Source organism: Clinocottus analis, unplaced genomic scaffold (assembly GCF_023055335.1).
Source record: "Clinocottus analis isolate CAN_PGR_092001 unplaced genomic scaffold, fCliAna1.0.p SCAF_11, whole genome shotgun sequence".
Classification (NCBI taxonomy): Eukaryota; Metazoa; Chordata; class Actinopteri; order Perciformes; family Cottidae; genus Clinocottus; species Clinocottus analis.
In genome coordinates this window covers 17,327,056-17,349,073 of record NW_027175832.1, presented here as the reverse complement: position 1 = coordinate 17,349,073, position 22,018 = coordinate 17,327,056, and the positions used below count along the sequence as shown (strand labels likewise).

At 39.4% G+C, this 22,018-nt stretch overlaps 3 protein-coding genes across 8 annotated transcripts in view; 1 reads left to right on the top strand and 2 right to left on the bottom strand.

Moving 5' to 3' along the window:
• Positions 1–7,857, top strand: part of asic1c (acid-sensing (proton-gated) ion channel 1c) — an 82,102-nt gene extending 74,245 nt beyond the window's left edge. For 5 of the 6 annotated variants that reach the window (XM_068604643.1, XM_068604633.1, XM_068604652.1 and 2 more), the window contains exons 9-11: positions 496–567; positions 3,402–3,454; positions 4,614–7,857. In XM_068604643.1, coding sequence (XP_068460744.1) covers positions 496–567; positions 3,402–3,454; positions 4,614–4,692 — 204 coding nt within the window. In that variant the 3' untranslated portion in view covers positions 4,693–7,857. The remainder of the gene's footprint in view (positions 1–495; positions 568–3,401; positions 3,455–4,613) is intronic. The other variant, XM_068604623.1, reaches the window with a different exon arrangement.
• A 1,327-nt stretch (positions 7,858–9,184) lies between these two features.
• On the bottom strand, positions 9,185–15,806 carry cdk5 (cyclin dependent kinase 5). The gene is made up of 12 exons (XM_068570131.1): positions 15,593–15,806; positions 15,183–15,271; positions 15,015–15,082; positions 14,840–14,900; positions 14,698–14,754; positions 14,450–14,545; positions 14,199–14,273; positions 12,168–12,264; positions 11,732–11,801; positions 11,470–11,530; positions 11,289–11,369; positions 9,185–11,115 (listed from the first exon to the last, which is right to left on the bottom strand). Exons 1-12 carry the CDS (start codon positions 15,627–15,629, stop codon positions 11,029–11,031), a joined length of 879 nt encoding a protein of 292 aa, XP_068426232.1. The 5' UTR covers positions 15,630–15,806; the 3' UTR covers positions 9,185–11,028.
• An 827-nt stretch (positions 15,807–16,633) lies between these two features.
• abcb8 (ATP-binding cassette, sub-family B (MDR/TAP), member 8) lies at positions 16,634–21,842 on the bottom strand. The gene is made up of 16 exons (XM_068603607.1): positions 21,671–21,842; positions 20,854–21,184; positions 20,573–20,728; positions 20,127–20,221; positions 19,872–19,977; positions 19,611–19,772; positions 18,991–19,076; positions 18,798–18,895; positions 18,589–18,694; positions 18,456–18,489; positions 18,211–18,347; positions 18,001–18,095; positions 17,781–17,914; positions 17,512–17,659; positions 17,179–17,429; positions 16,634–16,954 (listed from the first exon to the last, which is right to left on the bottom strand). Exons 1-16 carry the CDS (start codon positions 21,772–21,774, stop codon positions 16,871–16,873), a joined length of 2,127 nt encoding a protein of 708 aa, XP_068459708.1. The 5' UTR covers positions 21,775–21,842; the 3' UTR covers positions 16,634–16,870.
• Positions 21,843–22,018: the final 176 nt, after the last annotated feature.

Below are 22,018 nucleotides of genomic sequence, written 5' to 3'. Positions count from 1 at the left end.
GTTGAATAAAAGGAGAAGTTTGCCAGAAAGGATTATTTGAACCCACACTCCAATCTTTAATTTAACTAAACCAAGTAGGTTTGTTGCCTCAACTTATGTATATTTCTAGCAGAAATGAAGGCAAACTTCTCCCATGTGATTATGTCTGTATAATAAATATGAATCTACAGCCAGAAACCAGTTCGCTTTGCGACACATCAAGGGCTCCCCTTGATGTGTCTGAAGGTAACAAAACTTGCCTTCCAGCACCTGTAAAAGGCACTTATTCACAGGCACGATTTTGTTTGTTTAATATGAACATAAAAATGAGGTGTAAAAGTGCCGTGTTGCGAGTAATATTAATCATCTGATCTGACTCTCTACTCAATGACAAATAAGCGTATCTCCCAAAATGTAAATGTAACATATTTTTAACTGCTAATGTTTGGTCTGAATGTCACTAAAAAGGATGTTTTACATCTCCAAATAATGTGCGTCTGATATTTTCCCATGTAGGTGTTTAAGGACAAGGTGTTGGGCTACTTCATACGCAAGAAAAGACCACAGCGTTGTCAGAGCGACAATCTGGTAATTTCACTCTCTCGGAAAGCATTTGACTGTTTGCAATGAATGTGAAGTATGAAATGAGCCTCAGGAACAACAATAACTACACAACGTCTGCAAACACTGGGAATGCTTTTAATGGACGGCACCAGAGAGAAAACAAAACCGCAGCTCGTCATTACTTTCAATTTCCCATAGAGCTGCATTGTGCTCGAAAAACATACCCATCAATAATATATTTTGTTTTTATTGCACTCTATGAATGCATAATAAGTGTATCTATTATTACGCACATTTGGCACTTTAGTGACATGGTGAATATTATAGAGAAGCAGCGCAGATTATGCCCTATGATGACACAAATCTGCTGTAGTTTGGAGGGAATACAGATGAGTATTTACAAGGAGCAAACCTCCCTGGAAGCTTCTTATTACGCAGCTTTTTATGCCTCCGCACCGACAATAACATTACATTTTCGTGAACGTGATATCTTAAGAACGCCTAGAGCAATTTTCTCCAAATTTGACACGAGCGTCTACTTGCACTCAAGGATGGACTGATACAGATTTAGTGGTTAGAGGTCCCGGTGACCATAACTCAAATGTCTAATAGGACTAAAAAGTCATGAACGTGATGACATTCTGGACAGACACGGATGTAAACTGCCACATGACTGGATGGCGGAGGCGTTTACCCGTGAGGTGGTAGTTCTAGTTTGTAGTTTGTCAAATTTTTTGCTCCCTGAGTTCCTTTAAGCTACAGGGCATGGACAGTAGAAGTACATTGTCTGACCTTTTGGATACAACTGTTTTCATGACTCATAAACTGCTTGTAACATTTAGAGTTTATAGCCCTTACCGTAGTTTATTGCACACAACATCCTTTTGAGTATTTGCACAATACACAGTAGCCCTTGATCGTGTTATTACAGTCAGTTAGAGCGGGAAAAGCTGTTATTGAACTTTATTTTTCCACTTCAGATTGGATTGATGTAGAAGAGTGGAAGAATGAGCATAAAATAAATCTAAAGAAAAGATTGAGGGATCTAGAGATTTTATTAACTTTTCATGATCAACTCATTCCCAAAGCCTTCAAGGCAATGAAGCCCATTTTAACTTCAAAATTAACGCTAGAATAATATGGGGCATTTCTGTCCAACCCTAAATCTCAGCATTCTGTGAAGCCCTGGGGTTTTACAGTGGCATCCGGAGGCACCTCCACTTCCCTTTGCAGACGCTTATGTAAGCTTTATACTGAGCAGGTTGGGAATTATTCATAACTGAAATGCACCTTCTTAATATTAGCAATCAGGAAATGTTCAGCGCACTAGTGGCTCAACCCTTTACTGTAGAACGGTTGATATAATCACTGTGCTGTCAAGTTCCAATGTTGCAGAACAAAGTGAAATAGCAAGTAAATAAATAACTTTTAACGAGTACCAAAAGTAAGTTGCAAGTGTCCACTTTAATTAGTTTTTTTTATTGACCCTACGTTCTTATAAAATACTTATTTAGTTGTATGTGTGGACAATTAATCTGTTCTGCGCCGCAAACAGCATCAAATGAGCTCCATACTATGCTCCGCACGATTACAAAGTTGCTGGTTATGAACACAGCTAATGCTAAATGATGTTCTTTTCTTTTCCACCCAGTTGCTCGGTTCCCGGTGTTGCTACTCGCAGCGTTGTTGGGTGATTCGTCATGTCCCTTCGTGCAGTTGGTTTGTTGGATTACTGGAAACCAACACATAAATTGACACTACATTTCTCAAAAAAAATAACTAATCTTTCATTTTAATGCGAAAAGAACATAATTTGAAAATCTAAACTAAATCTAAACAACCACTTAATCCAGATCTTTTCACATGGGGGCCACTAGCGGTGTCTCAAAGCCACTAATCCCTCTCTGCAAAAGCATCGACAAAAGCGAAAGCATTTCCTCTTTGTCTGGTGCCGTTTTAATCAAAAGCATTTGTGTGAAGAGCAGAGGGTTCCTTTTGGCCCCGAGTACTGTATCCACCAGTTTGCATCCATTATTAGCAGAATCTTGGAAACGCAAGCTCTAAATCGTTGTTGTGTGTCACACAAGCCCAAGACTTTTTCAATACCAGCAATTCAAACACCAAGCCCCTTTATTTCTCTTCCAGTGGGTGAAAAGGCCGTGGGTTTGTCTCTGCATGTGGTTCGTGTTTGTGCATGCTCAGTTGCCTCGGGTTCAGGATTTAGTTCGATAGGTGAAGTGGAAGAAAAGATGGAAAGAAGTTGTTTATTCTCGACAGTAGAAGTGGAGATTTTTTATTTTGATTCAAACCAACACGAGGAGTTATTTTAGTCAGTCTGATTTTTGAGTGGCAGTCAAAGAAGCGTTTATTTAGTGGGCTGATATTTACAATATGTCATGCTTCTTCCGGAGACAAACATAGTGTGATATTTACTGTATTCTGCCCCGCTCATGTCATATGTTCACCTGCTTACAAGAAACCATCCTTTTGTACTTCCTTTCTCTCACATTCAAAAACCCTTTTTTCCAACTAGTCCATTGTCACTTCTCCTCTTCAAACAACCCAACAGTAGCGTAATGCATTCAGTTGTTTCTTCTCAATTCCAAGTTTGCCTTTCATTCCCTTCCGTGATTGCAGACACTTTTCTGGATGACAGTAATCATCTGTTGTTTTCCCTACTCATGAAAAAGAACAACAACGAACAGCCGTCTTCCTTTCGATACTTCAATAATATCACTGAGGGGGGAAACAGTCTCTCGTCGTATCCCCCGGCACGTTTACCTATTAGCATTTGCATTGTGTTTTATTTTCATTTCAGTCACCCTCACCCATCTTTCTTTTCATCATGTCTATTCCAGGAGTTTCCAGAGAACCCAACCAGCCCTGGTGTCACGCCTAATCATGCCCCCAGGTAGCACACCCCATTGATAATAGATGCTCCCTCCCATGCTGTCCCTCTCTTTCATACATACTTGAGACCATCTCATACATAATTTCCTCAGTGGCTACAAAGGATTTTGGTAGAAAAAAAAAAGAGGGGTAATTATCCAACCGCAGTGAGCATTTTCAATATCTACCGTGGTGTCAGGGCAGGTTAGTGCGGTGTGTATCTGGATTTATCGGCTCAACAGAAGTTGCTTGGATTCTCCAAGTCCATAATCATTTTGGACTCTGCACTATACAATACTGGCTCCTTTCCACTGAATAATGATGCTTTCTTTCCCAATAGGATAAAGCGCAGTGCTCCCGTGAAAAACAGATTACATATTTATTGAATTGTCTCACAAAAAAAGTGGATCCGCATAAGATATATTTTGTGTCCCTGCAGCACAGATGTCCATTTAGAGGCAATGCATTCGAGGCTCCTGCCAGATAACATCACTAGATGCATTACTTTGTGATGTTATCACAGGTCTGCATGCAGTGAGTTTGCACAAAGTATAAATGGTTCTTTGTCTGCTGGAATAGCCAGTTTTACCGTCGGGACTACCAATGAGTGTTGTCCACGTACAGGACTGGCAGTTATCTACTCAGCGAGCACTTTTTGCACACACAGCGAGACGCAGACACATGTGGATGTTTCAACTTCCGTAACTATAAGAATTTCACACGCTAGTGTTAAAACAGCACTAAAAATATGCTGTTTTCTTTCTCTTCTCCCTCCTTTCATTCATCTCTCTCCACCGTCCCCTGATTTTTCTTTCTCTTCTCACTCCCTGTGAAACATGTGCGATGTGGCTGATCTCGGAACTTCCAAATTATATTCATTACCTCATCATTTGTCCACACATATGTTTCTGTCATTTGTGGCCCTCCATTATATGTCCTATCCTTTTTTTTCTGATGCGTTAATAAATCTGTCTTTCGCTCACTTTCTCCTCGCTGCATACGTTATTTATGATCTTTTCTTAATTTCCTCCATGTCCTTCCATCGTCCCGGTCGTTCTCATTTTACCTGTGGCTCATTTATGTCCTACAACATCGTCTCCCCCATGACTTCCCTTCATTGCCCCTCCCTTAACCCGGTTGAACTCGTCTTCCCTCCTTCCCCTCCCCTCTCTGTTTTTCAGAGCACCTGTGACACCCTCCGGAGTCACTCGGACAGTCTCGGATTCACGCCGAACATGTTACCTCGTCACCCGACTCTAGGCAACTTTGAGGAGTTTGCCTGTTGACAACATAACGTCGGGGTTTTGGGGGTGGGGCGGCACATCTGGGGACTTGACAGCAAACTGTGAAATAATGTAATGTATTTAAACAGAAACCGGTTGAGTATACAACTCGAAAACGTATAGTAGAGTTTATCAATGCCTGAATAGAAATAGAGTACTATCATCAAAAGAAAAAAGAAAACCACTTCCAAAACAGAACTCAGGTTTAACTGCCATGTCAAGGTATCAGTGTTAATTTATTCATGTTTCATTTGGTGGATTTGTTTTTCTTATGCAGACACTTTAGAGTTATACAATCAGTGGAGAGAAATGTGTCCAGAAATGTGAGTGATGAGATGTAGCACTGTTGTGCTAGTCTTGCTGTACATCAATCCCCCCTCCAAAAAAAAAAGAAAAGAGAATCCACGCGGATTGGCATGTGTAGCATTGCAGTTCCTGAACAGTGTTACGTCTCCAGCGTCTAACCAGTGCTGTAATGAGGGACCTTATACTGTCAGCAGTTTAAACAGGAGCGCCTTTTTTAGACCTCAATGAGCTGATTGTTGGATAAAAGAGCTGCTTGTTACTGACTCAAAACACCGGACGGGTGTTAAATGTTGCCTTTTGCTCCTGTGAGGTGTTGTTGATCGTCTCATGAGTTTAGAGACTGTGCTGAATCGATTTAAAAACAGAAAATGAACTTGATTATTTGTATATATGCAATAATCTAGTTATGTTACATGCTGCAGGCTGAGACAACTGAATTTAATGTGTTTGTTAACTTAAGTCACTTTTTACATCCAGTAAGGATCTACAAAGAGTCAGGAGGCCCAAACAGGCTGTTGATTGTATCTTTATATAGCTGACATTTCAATTCTTATTGTTTTGCCCATTTTTGGGGGGGATAGTGTCGCTCTGCTGACTGTCACAAAAAAAAAGAAGGAAACGCGAGCATGCAGTTTGCTGCAGGATTTGGCCCTTATTTACATTGAATTCATTAGAAGAGAAACGCATCGTGTTTTTCCTTTTTGCCTTTTTAATAATTCTCAGCGGCGTCCTTTTTCATGACTGTGTCTTAAAGTGTTCATCAGCACAATCCCATGTGATAGTAATCTATTCTCTATGGACCATCAGTAGACTTAAAGGCTTGTTGGTGGCATTTCCAAACTTGACATAAATTTGTAAATACCCGCAATCAAATGCCATGAAGAAATTCTATACTGCTCATGTGAGACGTTTGTCTAATATATTTATCAATATATCTATATATAGATATATTATATAAAGAGAGCTACACGTTTTGTTTCATCTGTTCTTACACCAGAAGGGATTTGGACTTTCTATCTGGGTGGACCGTAAGTGTCTTTGAGTTTCTGGTGATTATAACGTGATTTCAACTAAATAGACTTTATTAGATACAAAAGAATTGCCTCAAAACATGAAAAACCACCACGCACCTCAGCCCCATTTAGTTTAGTTGATTTATAACAGAAATGCATTGTACAATTTTACCATTGTATTCTATTATTATTATTATTATAATTATTACTATCCCAGAACATGTAATAAGTCACAAATAAAAGTTTGTGATGTATAAATGATCAAGTATAATAAACTCTATATTTACCCATCTTACTCACGTACACAACTTTTCTTATCTTTCGTGTCTTACTTCCTCTTTTGTTAATGTTCACTGTTATTTAAATCCTTGACACTACAGATATGGACTTGTAGGTACACTTACATATCCTCGCTATAAATACTTTACTGGAAATTCAGAGTAGTTCTTTTTTTTAATGTGAAACTTTCAAGTATAATGCCAATCTAGTTAAGTGGTGTTCATAACACTGTAGCTTTATTACTCTGTTGTCTGTGTATTAGATGACTGTTGATGTGAAGCACAAACCCTTGGAGATCAGCCATCACTTGAAAGCCAATGACTGGACGTCTATGGTTGTGACTACCTTTTATGGCTCTAGTTTTAACTGCACAGGCTGTTACACGTGGTGTGTTCACTGCTCCAGCGTTAATAGGAATAAGAGAGTTCTCCAAGAGGAGCCAGAGACTTTATCCAAATGGAAATTTTACTTTTCAGGAAAAAAAAGTTGTATCAGTGTGGTTGTGTCATGAGCAATAAGTGCACTAAATCAGATACAAGTGTTATCAAATTTACATTAATAAAAAAAAAATATATATATATACATTTGGGATTCCCATTTTCAATTCATGATGTATTCAACAGCTGGAATGGATGTAGACTGAACAGCTGCCAACTGCAACACAGATGTATATGACAATTGTATATTAACCATCATTAGCCAATTATACACACAAATGCCAATTCATGTTACACAATGATGCTATTCTGATGATGCTGCATTGCCATGACGATTGTGAGTGTGTGCGCGCGTGTGTGTGTGTGTGTGTCATGTTATCCTGTTTCAAAAGAATAACAATGACTCAGCATTTACTGCAAACTGTGGATTTGTGAAAATGTGCCGGGTCTTTACCTCCCCTCCCATCCACACCCTCTACCCACCTCACACACCCTCCCACCTCACACACCCCCTGCCTTACTACCAGTCACAGAACAGCAGAGTGTATCTGAACTGGCAGAAACTATTACAGAACTGTTTGTGCTCATTAAGTAGTCCTGATATTTAGCGCATAGTTATGGCCAAGTAGAAAATAGTGTTCTATATATTTCCTTCGCCCAACGCCTAGATTTGAACTATTTTGACCTCACCCATTTACTTCCTTGCATGACCATTATGTATTCCTATTATCTCTGGTCTCTTAATGTAATCTTAGCCATGCTATTCACTTTGTATGGTCCGAAAATGTATTTTTGGAGCCAGATGAATCAAAACGATGTTCTCCTCAAACTGGTTCTCGGGTTTGTCCAATTCTTTAAAAAGAAAGATATTCTGCAGATGTGAAGAGAAAAAAAAACAGCTTTATCTTTCCATCAATATCTACGGATTCAATGAACACAATGTGGCTTGAAGTGAAAACTAAAATGTGCCTTCAAGACTGGTTCTCACAGGTAACACCAAGACTTTCATGCGCACCAACATCTGGGGAACGGAACTTGCTTCATCTGGCTCTACGTGCTTTATGTGCATTTTATTGTAGATATGTGATTTTAACTCTGAACTGTACATTAAATAGTTAATACACACTTAACTATGCGTAACGTAGTCGGTCTCAAGTCAAACTGTCACTTTATTTACGAATCTACTTTCCAATTTACTTTTTTTTCCAGAAGAAAAAGTTGTTTTTTCTGTCGTGTAGAGATGTCTGTGGTTGTTTTCCTCCCCACTGGACAGATGTGGGCTCACAGATCCCCGCAGTGTGCTGCAGGGGGAACTCATTTTGGAGGCTAAACCAGAAGATAGCGACAAAAAGCCAAATGGGATTTTAGATTATTGCAAAAAATAAGCTCCGTGGCAAACATGTTTATGAGACTTGCAAGTTGTGTTTATCAAGATAGTCCTCACAAGCGAACACCACTTACATTTGTGAAGCGTGAATGCAAAGTAAACAGCTGACATTAGTCTATAACTAGTTGACGTGATGCCTTTTTGCAGTCTCATTTTGACATTTAATGTATCAAAATTCATATTCATGGTATCTGCCGACATATTTCATGTCTGAGAAGAAAACATTATAATCTATTAAACTTGTGTTAACCAGAGATTATTTCAGGCATCTAACCAAAAACCCATTTTTAAAAAAAGGTACCTGGAAGAGAAGAAAATGCTGACTCATTTTCGGGTTTTAGGAGCAATTCCTCTAGCACTTTATAGTCCTGATGAAGCAGCTGAAACATCAGTTTTATTGTTTATTTAGAGACTTTTTTTTTAATGTTATAGAGTACATTATTACGTGCTTTAAACAAAGACTGGTGTCCAGTAAAGCTGCCAAATTTACACCAAAAGGCATTTGAGATCCAGTCTACTGGTTTCTTTTCATCTTTTACTATTTACAACAAGTGTTTCCAAAATTCACGAGTAGGTGAGATGACTTACAAATGAGCAAGCTGGATGAATGGCTTTCCAAGGACAGGAAACATTTACAAATTAAAATCTCACCACAAGGACCATTTAGTCGCCGTCCTGAAGCTTTCAATCGGTCCAGAATTAACTTTGGAACCAACATGGATGAGAAAAAGCCAATTTGATCATCAAAATCCATCTGGCAAACTCCATCTGATGAGGAAGATCACCCGATATGATCAAAAGACCCAGAACACTACTTAATAGACCTTCTGTTGTGTCTGTTTACGAGGTCAAGAATGAACATCTGAAAGCAAACATGTATTTATGTTCACTCGCTACTCAATACTGAATCGTATTGGCTGAAATATACAGAAAAAGGCCGACCAACACAAACAAAAGATACTAGCAGAGTGCAAAATCCATTCTTCATTCAAAGTTAAGCAGTGTGTCCGAAATGTCCCGTCATCAGGGGATAAGGAAATACTGAGAGCAAATGCCTTGTTTTTATCATTATAACTTAATCCACACACACAGACACACAACCTTCACACATTTTAAATCCGGAAAAGAGGCTGCTAAATGCTTTTGATCTCAGTCACATGAAATGACTCAAAAGGAGAGTTTCTGTACCAAATGAAGCGGTGCTACCTTTAAACGAATGCAAAACAAATGGGCAGACATTCCATCATTAATAAATACATGCATCCATTATCTTGGTTACATCATCAGCAAAATGAAAATAAACCCTTTCCCTATTAACACGGCTACTTCAAACACAACTCATTATGCAGGCTTTTATGCGATGAGTAGCACCCTAACGATCTGGAGTAAAATAACACTGCAAGCTCTTAACAATGTTAATGTAATAATAGTAACCAGGATGAAACAGCTAATGATGCAAAACAATCATATGAAAATACAGATTATCAGTGGATTACCTGGATTCTTTCATCTCTAATTTAACAATTACAAAAGCATTTCAATAAAGCTATAAGACAGAAATCAATGATACAGATGATGTTAAAAAACAAAAGTAATGTGTCACTAATGGCCCACTAGTCATTAACATATAGATGTAAGTATTTTGGCCCGTGTATTGATAACCGGCTATAATCCAGCTGTCAGTGTTCACCACATTTAATATTCATATACTAAATATTCATATACTAAATATTCAAATAAAAGTTACAAAGTGCACAAAAGACAAATACAAAAAGGGAAAATTAAAAAGCCTGAGAAAAAAAAATCATAAATTAGCTTCTTGTGCTATTATACAATCTTTAAAAAGGAAATGGGACAAAGAGTTGTACTGTTGGTGAGTGAAACATCAGAACTGAAGTCGACGAAAAAAAAAGATAAGTGTAATTTACATGTCTGTATTCGCCAATAATAATGGCAATAAGTATATAATTTAGTACTAATTACTGGGAAAACATTGTTAAATTTGTACACTTCCAATTACTATCGGAAGTCCAACTGGTTTTTAGTCAGTGCAAAGCAGACCAACGGAACATCCTACGATTTTATTTTGTGGACAGAAGTATTACATTTTGTACATATGGAGAACCGTTTCCAATGGTAGGTGAATAATTTATCAATATTTTCTTAACTTTAAACAGAGTAATTCCGTCCAATAAAGACATTTGTACCAACTCACATACAGTAGTTCCATTCAGGAGAATTCCCAGGAAGTAGATTTAGATCAAATTATTTAATTTAGCTTCGAAATAGCAACAATATAGTATTAGCTGACCCAAGAGTCTGTGGTTTCCAGCTAAATTATTACAGTAATTGATCACACATGCACGACAGATGCACCAGTACCAGCACCTGCATATATTGCGGCTAATAAGGAACACACTGTGGTACAGTATTTTCAAAGATATGTTTTAGATGATTAAGGAAACCGTGTAACCATGATGCAGTCTGCCTATACACATCTCAATTCTTTAATAACTATATTTAAATTACAATCATGAATGTGATTTTATGGCCAAAATATATCTCATTATTTAATTTTCCGAACAATTAATGGGGCTTCTTGTTGACAACCGTTTCCACAGGTACACAATGTGTGTAATGCAACACAGGGCAAATTAACTTTGAAGTGCACATGTACCAAATTAAAACAGGGTTGCAACTTAAAAGGAGCTGAAAGACCTTGCAGAGCCAACAGGACTTTGTTCCACACTGAGGCACAACAGAGTATAATGCAGAGGAGTGTTTGAAAAACCGGTGAGGGATTTGCCTTGTTGAGTCTGCTCCTAATGACCCAACCGAGTGGAGGAGGATTGATTCTCGCGGCTGAGGTTCATCGAGTGGCCATTTCGCGTTTAGGGCGGGCAGAAATCAGCAAAGTAAGGGTGCTGCAAGGCCTCCTCTGCAGAGATCCTCTGGACAGGATTACATTTTAACAGGTTCTGGGAGAGATCAAAGGAAACATTTGAATAAGTCGACCGGAGTGTCAAATTTCTTAAAAGCAAATGTGCACATTAGCAAAAAAAAATAAAAAATGGCGTGGTCATTTTAAGATGCTTAACTAATTTCTTTAAAATCCACCACAGAAAAACAGACAAGTTGAGAGTGGAAGTACCTGCAGTAGATCCCGTCCTGTGCTACTTAGTTTGGGAACCACATTCACCAGCGAGGTGGTGGCAGGATACATGGGATATGGCTGCAGGAAGAAAGACAAGCAGTAAATTATAGTTCAGTAACCTTCGGGAGTATACACTCCATCCACTGTGAGTCCCACGAAACACGTATTAATAAGTTACCTTGTAATCGGGGAGTTTCGTCATTGTCTGCCACTGTTCCTCAGTTGGTGTACCCAACAATGTTCCTAGTGGTTAAAGAAAAGCTTTTGAGGCGTGTCCGACCTGTTTAGACTTACTGTTTGTAAATTATTCATCACATAGTCGATCAATAGTTCTGCCTGAACAGAGCCTCTGTGGTGTCAGAGTGACACACACCGAACTCGATGAGCAGAGGACACAAGTTGTCGATACCTACAAATGTTCATGACGAAAAAAAGGATATCTGAAGATTCTTTTCAACTGGTCGTCCACGTCGTTCCCGGGAAATAAAGGCCTTCCAGCATTAGCCAGCTCTGAATGGGACATGGAATCAAAGTGATTCAAAATTAGCTTTTTTATAAGGTTTGGTTTAGCCATAAAAACAACCGAGACATGACTAGCTTTAAATTTATAAACTTGAAAAATGACATAATAAAAATACAAACAAATGATCATTTCTAAAGTGTGTTTGAGCCTGCCCAATTTAAACATATTGCACATTTAATAAAATATATATATTTAACATTTAGCTCCAAATTGAGCTTTTATTTTCGGCCATGTCTAGTATTACACCTAGAGTATGCTATTCTCTAGTAAGCTCAAATAGATGTAAATAACCGGATCACTTCCACGATACTGTGACGTATATCCTCATTAATATCAACACATTATAAACAAACCTGCAAATATGCATCCAGCAGACCACATGTCAATAGAGGTAGAATAAAGCTTAGCACCAAACAGCACATCGGGAGGCCGGTACCACAAAGTCACCACCTACGTCAAATAGAAGAGGAGAGTAAGAATAGTAGAGCCAAATCACGCCGGTTATCACAGCCAAACTGTTGTTAACAGAACTGCTCAGGCATTCACTGTAATGACTGTTCTCAACTAAATGGTGTACTTGTGTTAGCAATCTGGTTTCCATTACCACATATAGATAATTCTCACAAACTGCCGCTTTGTCAGGGGTCAAGTGTTTCAGAACCATTTTCCCAAGTTATACATGAAAATGTGTTGGTACAAATGAATGAAATAAAATTATAGAAAAGTTTTATTTCCGAGAGAGATTGTGTGGGCTGACTGAGGTACCGTACGTGCATTTCAGCTCGAAAAGTTGAAAAGTTGAATTCAGTACAGATGCCAACGACGCAACCACCTGCTACAAAACCACTGCTAACTCATTTTTACAGGAAAAAATAAAAAGTACAATTTTTATATCCTTCAAACTGAAAAAACAGATGTGCTTTCAGCTGCTAAGTAATTAAAAAATGTCACAAAGTTAATCATGAGGATTTGTGATGGAGCATTTTTACAATGTAAAAAAAAATTATCTAGAAGAATACTTATTTAAAAGTAATTGGAGGAAACACCTCCAGGAAAAAAATAAGTTATAATGCTCTACTCAATAATACCTCTGCTACAATTCTTGGAACGATGTCGTCTACGAAAAACACTGATGAACTGTACTCTGCTATTTCACTTGGCAGGCAATACTATGCTGATACATTTAAGAACTTCAGTCACTGTATTTAATTAATACTGCATGCACTGCATAAAGTATATCCATGTAGTGTGAAATAGCTCGAGGATCATTCATTTATTCTTGCTGAACCAGTGCTAAGAGTCCCAGGGTAATACAACCTCTGAAATGAAATGACCTTTTAAAATGACCTTACTTCAAATTCGCAATGCCTCAAACTCGGCTCCCCTCTAGGTTTTATGTTTATTACATTTTCAGAGCAGTAGTAGTCACCCTGGGTCAAGTGTCCCCTCATGGGATTGGTGCGCTGGGCCCTTAGGTCAGCCGACCAAATCCACTAAGCCGATGTGAGGCTTGCTTCTCATTTCTCCAAGAGCAACAAAACAAAATAAAAACCACCACTTAAACCACATGCAGTGTGATTGACTGTCCCCCATCATTAACTAATGGATTAACTTCAGGGCCTCAGTGGCTCTCAGCAGTTTAAACAAATGAAGGGAACAGGAAACATCACAGACGAGACCATATCCCTGCCCTTGAAGTTGCAGTTAGATAGTTAGATGTGCCATATTTTTTAATAATACTTTTTATAGCGAGATACGAGTGAGGTCATGTTTTCCAGTGCGAAGACAAAGCCTGAAAGTTTGTAATTTATTGCTTGTAGAATTAATCTTTCACGTTTCGCTTTACTGGAGACTCTACAATTTAATAACTGAGAGATCATGAATTGGTCTCAACCCTTTTTTTCCGTCTCTAAACCAAATCCTTTGAGATTGGCACTCAAAATGCCCGACTAAAATACTTAGACCGTGTCTACTAATTTCTAGTTATAGTATGATCTATAACTTTCCTATTGCAAAGGAATTAGGATTATATTTCTATGGAGACAATGAAATACTTGTCTCGACCTGTGTGTGGTTTTGTGTTATATCAAAGATAAAATAATTAATTTGTATTAGAAAATATAATATTTGATCCTCAGCCTTTGCTACACAGACATGATACAAATGATTTAAAAGCCTGGTTTAAAGCGCAACTGTCACTACTTATTGTCATCACCCAATTTAAGATCCCACAAAGGCAGGCAAAATGTTCAGAAATCTCTAACTTGGTGTCTCTTTAGATATTGAACATACCCAAAAATCAATGTAATTTCACGCAGGCTGCACATTTCAAGATGGAAGAAGTCAGTTATTGGCATCTGCTGTGTTAATGAAGTACAACCTACCTCTGCTGAGTAACACCTCACAGGAATGCCAAAGGCGCGGGCCAACCCAAAGTCGGCCAGCTTCAACTCCCCATTCTACAAGGGACACAAAGGACCAAATATTCCCAGATGATACGAACACAGACTGATACACTACAGCTTCTACTAGGCATCTGATTTGGCTTTACATTTCACACATGCGCTTACTGATTTAAAGTTTGCATGGTTGCTCAGCCTTCAAGTCAAAAATCCAAATACACCTGAACACTTACTCTGTTTATGAGCAGATTCTGTGGCTTCAGATCTCTATGAAGAACGTTTCGACTGTGACAGAAAGCGAGGCCTTTCAACAGCTGGTACATGAACGACTGCAGCGGAGAGAGAAAAGACTTGAGTTTAGGGACAAAGTGATCTTGAAGCAGTTCATTCCATGTTTCACAAGATGTTACTAAAATCCTGATGACAATTAAGGTGTCAATATAGTATGCATTTTATACTATCCAAGCAGTGTCTCTGTCACCTTCACAGTTTCAGGATCTAGATCTCCATTGCAGCTGTCAAAATACTTCTTCAAATCCTGCAGTTGATAAGACACACACATTAGTCTTGGAAGGAACACGCCAACACATCCTTGTTAAAATGTTTGGGATTGACCATCTCACCTGATCACAATATTCAAACACCAAGGTTAACTTCTTGTCACTGTGCAAAACATCATGTAGTCTGGAGGAGACAGAACAGCTTTAAGTTGATTATTGTTGACATCAGAGGGTTTATTAGATGCTAACAGCTCCCTGTCGCTCCCACAAAACAACAAGTTCAATGCAGCAGACTGACCTGACAATGTTTTTATGCTTTAGCTCCTTCAGAAGGCAAATTTCTCTCAGAGCAGAACTTGGCACCCCCTGGAGAAAAGACACCTCAGTTAGAGTAGCACGAGCCGGCTGTCAACTCGCGAGCATATAATTAAATTAATATCATCACTATTTTTAAACATAGCGTCACCTCGTCGTCGTCGTCCAACCGGACCCTTTTCAAAGCCACAATTTCGTGGGTTTCTCTGTTTTTAGCCTTGAAAACGGTCCCGTATGTCCCTGTGGAGCAGACAGCGTTAAATTAAACCGGTTGATGATGATGATGATGATGTTGCTGGCATAGCAACGTCTAGCCACCTAGCTAGCAAGTTAGCTACATATCGTAAAAGGTGGCGGGCAAAAAGGTCTTCTGACAGATCTCGTCTCTGCCGCATAGCGTTACTATTGTAGAAGTAAAACCCGCACACACGGCTTTGCATGAGATTGACAACGGAATTAGTCGCCGGGGGCACTAGGCTGATAAGCTAACGTTAGCTAGCATTAGCTACATGTTAGCAAACCGGCTAATATTAACTTTCATGAAAAGCGTATTTGACTCACCCTCCCCGATTTTTTCGAGCTTTTCGTATTTCTGCATGTTTGTCCAGTGAAGCCAGCCTTGGACAAGCTAGCAAACCAAGTGACTGATTGAATCCCCTGATCAGGGGAGGGGGAAGTGGGGGGTTAATAATGTTGTGATGGCTAACGCTAGCTTGAAGCTATCTGCATTTGCTGCTCCTGGTCGCTCCGCAGCCAAGCTTGTGTTGTTGGTTCATCTAGAGGCCAAACGGGGAACTGCATCCAGACCAAAGACTCTAAAACAGCGACGTCTTTCGTTGCAGAAGCAATGATCCGTTTGTGTGTCATTTAATGGCAGACTTTGGTTGTAGGAGGGCACGGTGACCTGATACAGAGAGTTAAATAGTTCAAACTTCGTCACTTCCAAGAACCACACGCCCAAATTGATCCACATGATGCAGGCAAAGATAACAGCTGTGTGTATGTGATCCCTTAAATGTATCTCCCGAGCTTAAATTAATCATTTGCTATCTAATCTCAAACTGCAGAATTGATTCTGACAGGAAGCTAATATGTTAGGGTAATTTGAATAATTAATTGCAGGCAGACTATTGTCTGTTTTAATGATGTAAACAGTATTATAAAGGGACACACAGCTTAGCTTTTTACTTGTTCTGTTTAATGAATGAGCCCATTCTACAATTTATGAATAGTGATGGCTAATAATCAACAACAAGATTTTGTGTCAGCACACACACACACACACACACTGTAGAGACACACAAGGGATGGGTAAAGTTATGCCTCACAAAAAATTCTGGGTGTCAGACAGCTTAAATGCTGCCATAAGATATTTCACTCACCAGGACAATAAATGGCACTATTCACAAAGCATAATTATACATCTTATTCTTTAGGTTCAGTGTTTGGTTTCTTTCAATGTTTTTTGTGACACAACACATATTCTTTGTATTATAATCCATATGAAAGGAAAAAGAAAGTATACAGTCATAAAAACAGAGTTTATTTATTTTTCAACCACAGCATATTTGATCCTTCTATACATGACAAGAGAAAACCATGTTATGAAAATCCCATTTAATTGTAGATACTGTACAGTAGTGTAGTTTGTAAATCTTCACAGTATGATACAGTTGGTCCACTTTTACACACTTACAAAAAAGTAAAACGAGACAGAGAGCTGGTAGATTTGAATTACATGACTTATCTCTTCAAGCAAGTCTTTACCGTACTATGAATTTAATTTAAAACGAAATTGCATTACTCAGTGTAGATCTACAGTAAACAATTTTGGTGTGTTCATTTCTTCCCCTCGGCTCTTTGTCTGCGAATCAGATCAGAGTAAATTCCTCCTTTGCTCAGCAGTTCCAAGTGTGTCCCGGCCTGAAATGACAATAGCAAGTAGTTAGGTAAAATTAAAGCGTATATTACACACTCAGTACATTGAGATGGAACAAACCAATATAAACATATAAATGACTGAACGTGGAATCGAGTGAATTCTCTTCAGTGGCTCTTTAGACTTACAAGGTAGTCTAATAAATTAGCCGAGACTGTTAATGGGAGATAAGAGCACCTCCATTTCTCAGAATACTCTGCCCCCTCACCTCCACAATGCGACCATTGCTCATGACACAGATGAGGTCAGCCCCCTGAATGGTGCTCAGCCGGTGGGCGATGATAAGCACAGTGCGCCCGCTGGTTGCCCTGTCCAGAGCCTCCTGCACCACTCGCTCCGATTCTCCATCCAGGGCGCTGGTGGCTTCATCCAGCACCAGGATGCAGGGGTTCTTGATCAAGGCGCGGGCGATAGCGATGCGCTGTTTCTGGCCACCTGATAACGTCGCACCTCGCTCACCTGGGTTTAGAAATCTGGAGCTTAGTATTTTACATGTTGCACAAATGTTAATATTTGTAAATGACTAAAAGAGAGCACATACCAACCACAGTGTTATAGCCATCTGGGAAACCAGTAATGAAGCTGTGAGCGTTGGCTTGCTTGGCTGCGTTAATGACCTCGGCATCTGTGGCCTCGGGTTTCCCAAAGCGGATGTTGTCCATGATAGATGAGCCAAACAAAACTGGCTCCTGCAAGGATACAGAGTGGAAGATTGGACTGCTACGATTGTGTAAAATTCAATGTTTTATTAAACTGACCGGAACAAAAAAGCCAGCCGATTCATGAATCATTTTTGAAACAATCTTTTACCTGATTGATAAATCCAATGACTTTCCCCCTGAGCCAGGACAGATCAAGTGTTCGAATGTCAAGTCCGTCCAGCATCACTACACCGCTGGTCGGGTCATAGAAACGCTCCAGCAAGGATGCCACAGTGGACTTTCCTACAATGTATTGGATTATTCATTCATAGGCTCACCATTGCGTTGTTTACATTTCACACATTTGCAATCATTAACTAAAAAAATACCTCCTCCAGATTCTCCAACAATGGCAACAGTTTTCCCAGTTGGCAGTGTTAAGTTGAACTTCCTCAAGATCTGTTGGCCAGGTCTGGTTGGATAGCTAGAAATATACAAAAACAAAAAAAGGAATAAGAATATCATATCGTCAAATATTTGTGGTCAGTTAAAGCCTTAAATTGTTTTAACATCTATTTGAATTAAGATGTGGATCCAACCTGAATGAAATGTCCATAAAATCCACTCTTCCTGTCAGAGAATTGTATGGGATGCGTCCTCCTCCAGACAGAGGAATAGTAGGCACCAGAGATAGGTATTCAAAGACCCGGGCCCCGGAGCTCAATCCTCTCACCATCTGTTGCAAAAGTTACGGATTGAAAGCTTGATTGCTGAATAAATCATATTTTACATGCTCCATTTTCAGATAACATGTGCTCTTTATATGAATAGGATTTTTACTCACCTGTCCAAAAAGGACTGAGATACTGGCCAATGACCTGAGCACAGAGAGAATACAGGAGTTTTACCATACCATCAGCAACATTCAAACTGATGAGTTTAATTAACGCTCGTTGCATATTTATTTATTTTTTTACCTTTGAACAGTCTGGGAGGCAACCAGGAAAGACATGAGGTCTCCAGGGGACATTTCATTGGTAGAAATTAAAGTCCCTCCAGCAAAAATTGTTCCAAGGACAATGCCTGTATCATCAACACACAACTGTTACTCAGCTATATATGGGGAGATATCCTGAGAGTACCAATCTGTTGTGTTTGTTCCTTAATGTAGTTATGATACACTCACAGTTTAGGGCAATATTTGACAGTCCTTGGAAAACTGCAATTCCAGAACCAAGATTTTCATTCATTTCACATGATTTTTCAACTTCATATGCATATAACCTGGAGGAGGAAAAAAAAAAAATGCACATTATCGCTGACATACAGTACACTGCTGTACCTACAAGTATTATACATCACATTAAACTCTCACTTACTGGAGCTCCCGCTCCTCCATCGCAAAAGCTTTCACTGTTCGCACATTGCCAAGTGCCTCGTCTGCCACTCCTGTTGCTTTTGACACCTTAAAGTAATCACAGACAAAGTTTAAATGAGACACAGTCAGACAGCCAACTTATTTTGTTGATTGCAAAATAAATATAACTGTGGATAAGATTTTTACAGGAAGTAAGTACAGACACTGTGTAATACCCAATTTAGTACAAAGATGGATGCTGGTTTTCTTCAGCATCCAGAGGGAAACTTGTTTCTGTTACTTCTGACTATTGCTTACTTACAAGACATATATTTCTGTTTGTTTGTCATCCCACAAAATTATGAGAATCAGACTAGGAATTAAGAAGAATTTGTAAAGAAACTTGGCGTCTTAGTATTTGTGGGGAGAAATGAGATTAGATCTACGGTATTCTGCGTTTAGAGAGGAGGAGGTACAGTATGCCTCTATCGTAAAGAAGGTCCGTTCTGATATTGCAGCCTCTTGTGACATGGCATTGACACTCCAGTTGCAAACAAGACATCGCAGTCCGAACGAAGATTGGAAATGAAAATGATGGGAATGTGGAAAATCGGGAAATGATAACACAACAACTGGCATCACCTGTTCTTGAGCCAAACGGGATAGTTTGCGGAGGAATGAGCCGATGATAGCGCCGGCTCCCACGAGACAGGGGAGGACGACTACCGTCAAACCTGTAAGTTTGGGAGAGATGATATACAGAGAGACCAAACATCCAAATGTCTGCGTAATACTCCGCAGACCCTGCAAATATGCAAAAGAACAAAACATTTAATCAGAATTAGAACGCTCAAAGTATAACACATTAGGATTATTTTACAACACAAACATAGGATGTTATACCTGAGAGATGACCAATTTAAAGGATGACTTGAACTCCTGAATGTCAGCAGTCAAACGATTCACAAGGTGACCAGTTTTATTGGCATCAAAGAAAGCCACATCTTGCCTGGGACAGAGGCAATAACACCGACAATGTTAACAAAGCTTGTTAGACTTCAAATGTCAGCTTAATAGTTGTTCACTGGCATAAACATGACAGCATCCTGTCTGGCGATCAGTGCTTTTGCTGTGTAGTCAACATTGAGAAGCATGTACCTCAGTAAGGATGCGAAAAGAGTCTTCCTCATGTCGGCTGCCACTCTCTCCCCCACCCTTGAAAGCAGGATGATGTAGCCACTCGTCAGCAAGCCCTGAACAAAAGAGGAGAGGATGATGACCAGAGAGACAGACCTTTTTCCACAAAACAGCTGAGACACTTTTACACGTTTTCATGCACATTTTTTTCCGAATGAAAGTGAGTGGAACAGAACTTGCTGGTGAAGAGAAATAAACATAGCTCCAAGAAAAAATGAACTTCCAAAAACAATATGATCAGCAAGCGATAAGTGAACAGGAAAGAGACACAATATAATTTGATCCAAGTCAACCTCAACAGTGATGGTATTGTAGCACTTCTCTGAAATAGTTTCAATATAAATTGTATAATATAATTGTACTTCACTCTTGTCCACTGAGAACTTACATATTTTGTGTGTACTTACCTGGATACCGTACAGTCCAAGTAATTTCAGTGCTGGGCCTCTTATCTCGTGGACATAACTCCCAGTCTGTTCTCTTAAGTAACGTGCCACAACATTCACCAGATTCCCAAGGATCAAGGGGATTTGAATATTCAAGAGAGCCGCACCAAAAGCAAGCTGAAAAGGAAAAATACTCTATTTTAGTTAATCAGCATGAGTGACATGTCACTATGTTAAGCATTAACATTATTCACATTCTAGAAACACTGACATTACATTGCAAAGAAGGGACTCTAATTTACCACAACAGCGCCGATGAGAGCAAAAAGCTGAGGTTTGACAAATTCCCACAAGATGTGCCACTTGAATCCAGGCTCTGGGTGTTTGGCTGTAACTTCCAGCAGAAAGTTGTTTTTCACATCTCCCTCGCAGTGAGCTACGGGGCAGAACAGTTGTGCAGAGACAGTGAGCACCGCTGGGCCCAGGATGAATTTCAGGGCCACTCCTGGGGGTTTGGATGTTCGTGTGGCGGGCCGGCGGACAGCTCTCTGAGTGAGGCTCCAAATACGGCTGACAGCATTTCCAGGCTGCTGTGAGGCGCTTGATGCTGGAGACCGTGGAGATGTGTACCAACTGGATATGAAAGGTAATATTAATACAATTATGCATTCAAGAACCTTCCATAAAACTAATGTAAAGCTAATGTAACAAAAACTAGACGATTTTAATGCTTCAATAAATTAGATTTGTTTGCAACTAGCAGTGTTTGTCATTATCAAGTAGTCTGATTATTATTTTCTTAATTAATCGTTCTCCGTCTTTGGACATTGGAATTGCACCTCAAACAACTGAACTCCCTTGTCCACTCATTACACTTTTTTTTTACTGCTGAAAAAAACAACATGAACATGGAGGTTGAATCATGTTCTGTTTCTGATAACAAACTAAAATACATGCACCTATTATTCATACAGTATCTAAATAGTAGAGGAAACTAGCTGTGCATGGTAACACACTAATCAGTGTACAGTCTGTAGCGTTGATTAACTAACATGGCTTTTACAGTAATTACAGGTCAGCTGTCATTAGCTCAACTAGTCACTGGTCACATAACCCTACCGTGAAAGTTTCCAAATGTCTGCTGTGTTATTGCATCGCGGGTGTAACGACAATGACCGCACCGGAGCAGCGATGGTTGCTCGACAGCAGAGGAACTGAAACATGTTTGACGCTTATTGAAATGATAACGAGCTCGTTATGTTTCAATAGGACGTTAAGCTCTACAGTAATCCACGGGCACCATGTAGGCTGCCATGTTGACACTGACCCAGAGTGCATCTCTGCGGCTGCAGATGACTTCCTTTTTATTGTAAATATTTGTTCTTAATGGCAGAGTGGTGCTTTGCTTTGCAAAAAAATGACAAAGTGGACGAATTTTAAGCGAAATGTGTGAAGTTCCGAAATTGA

Excerpts from the sequence above, each read along its gene's own strand:
- cdk5 (XM_068570131.1), bottom strand. The coding sequence starts at position 15,629 with ATGCAGAAATACGAAAAGCTCGAAAAAATCGGGGAGG. Across the intron at positions 15,272-15,592 it reads GCTCGAAAAAATCGGGGAGG|GGACATACGGGACCGTTTTC; the intron begins GTGAGTCAAATA and ends TCTGCTCCACAG. Across the intron at positions 15,083-15,182 it reads GGTTGGACGACGACGACGAG|GGGGTGCCAAGTTCTGCTCT; the intron begins GTGACGCTATGT and ends TCTTTTCTCCAG.
- abcb8 (XM_068603607.1), bottom strand. The coding sequence starts at position 21,774 with ATGTTTCAGTTCCTCTGCTGTCGAGCAACCATCGCTGCTCCGGTGCGG. Across the intron at positions 20,222-20,572 it reads TTGGACTGTACGGTATCCAG|GGCTTGCTGACGAGTGGCTA; the intron begins GTAAGTACACAC and ends TCTTTTGTTCAG. Across the intron at positions 16,955-17,178 it reads GCAATGGTCGCATTGTGGAG|GCCGGGACACACTTGGAACT; the intron begins GTGAGGGGGCAG and ends TTGTCATTTCAG.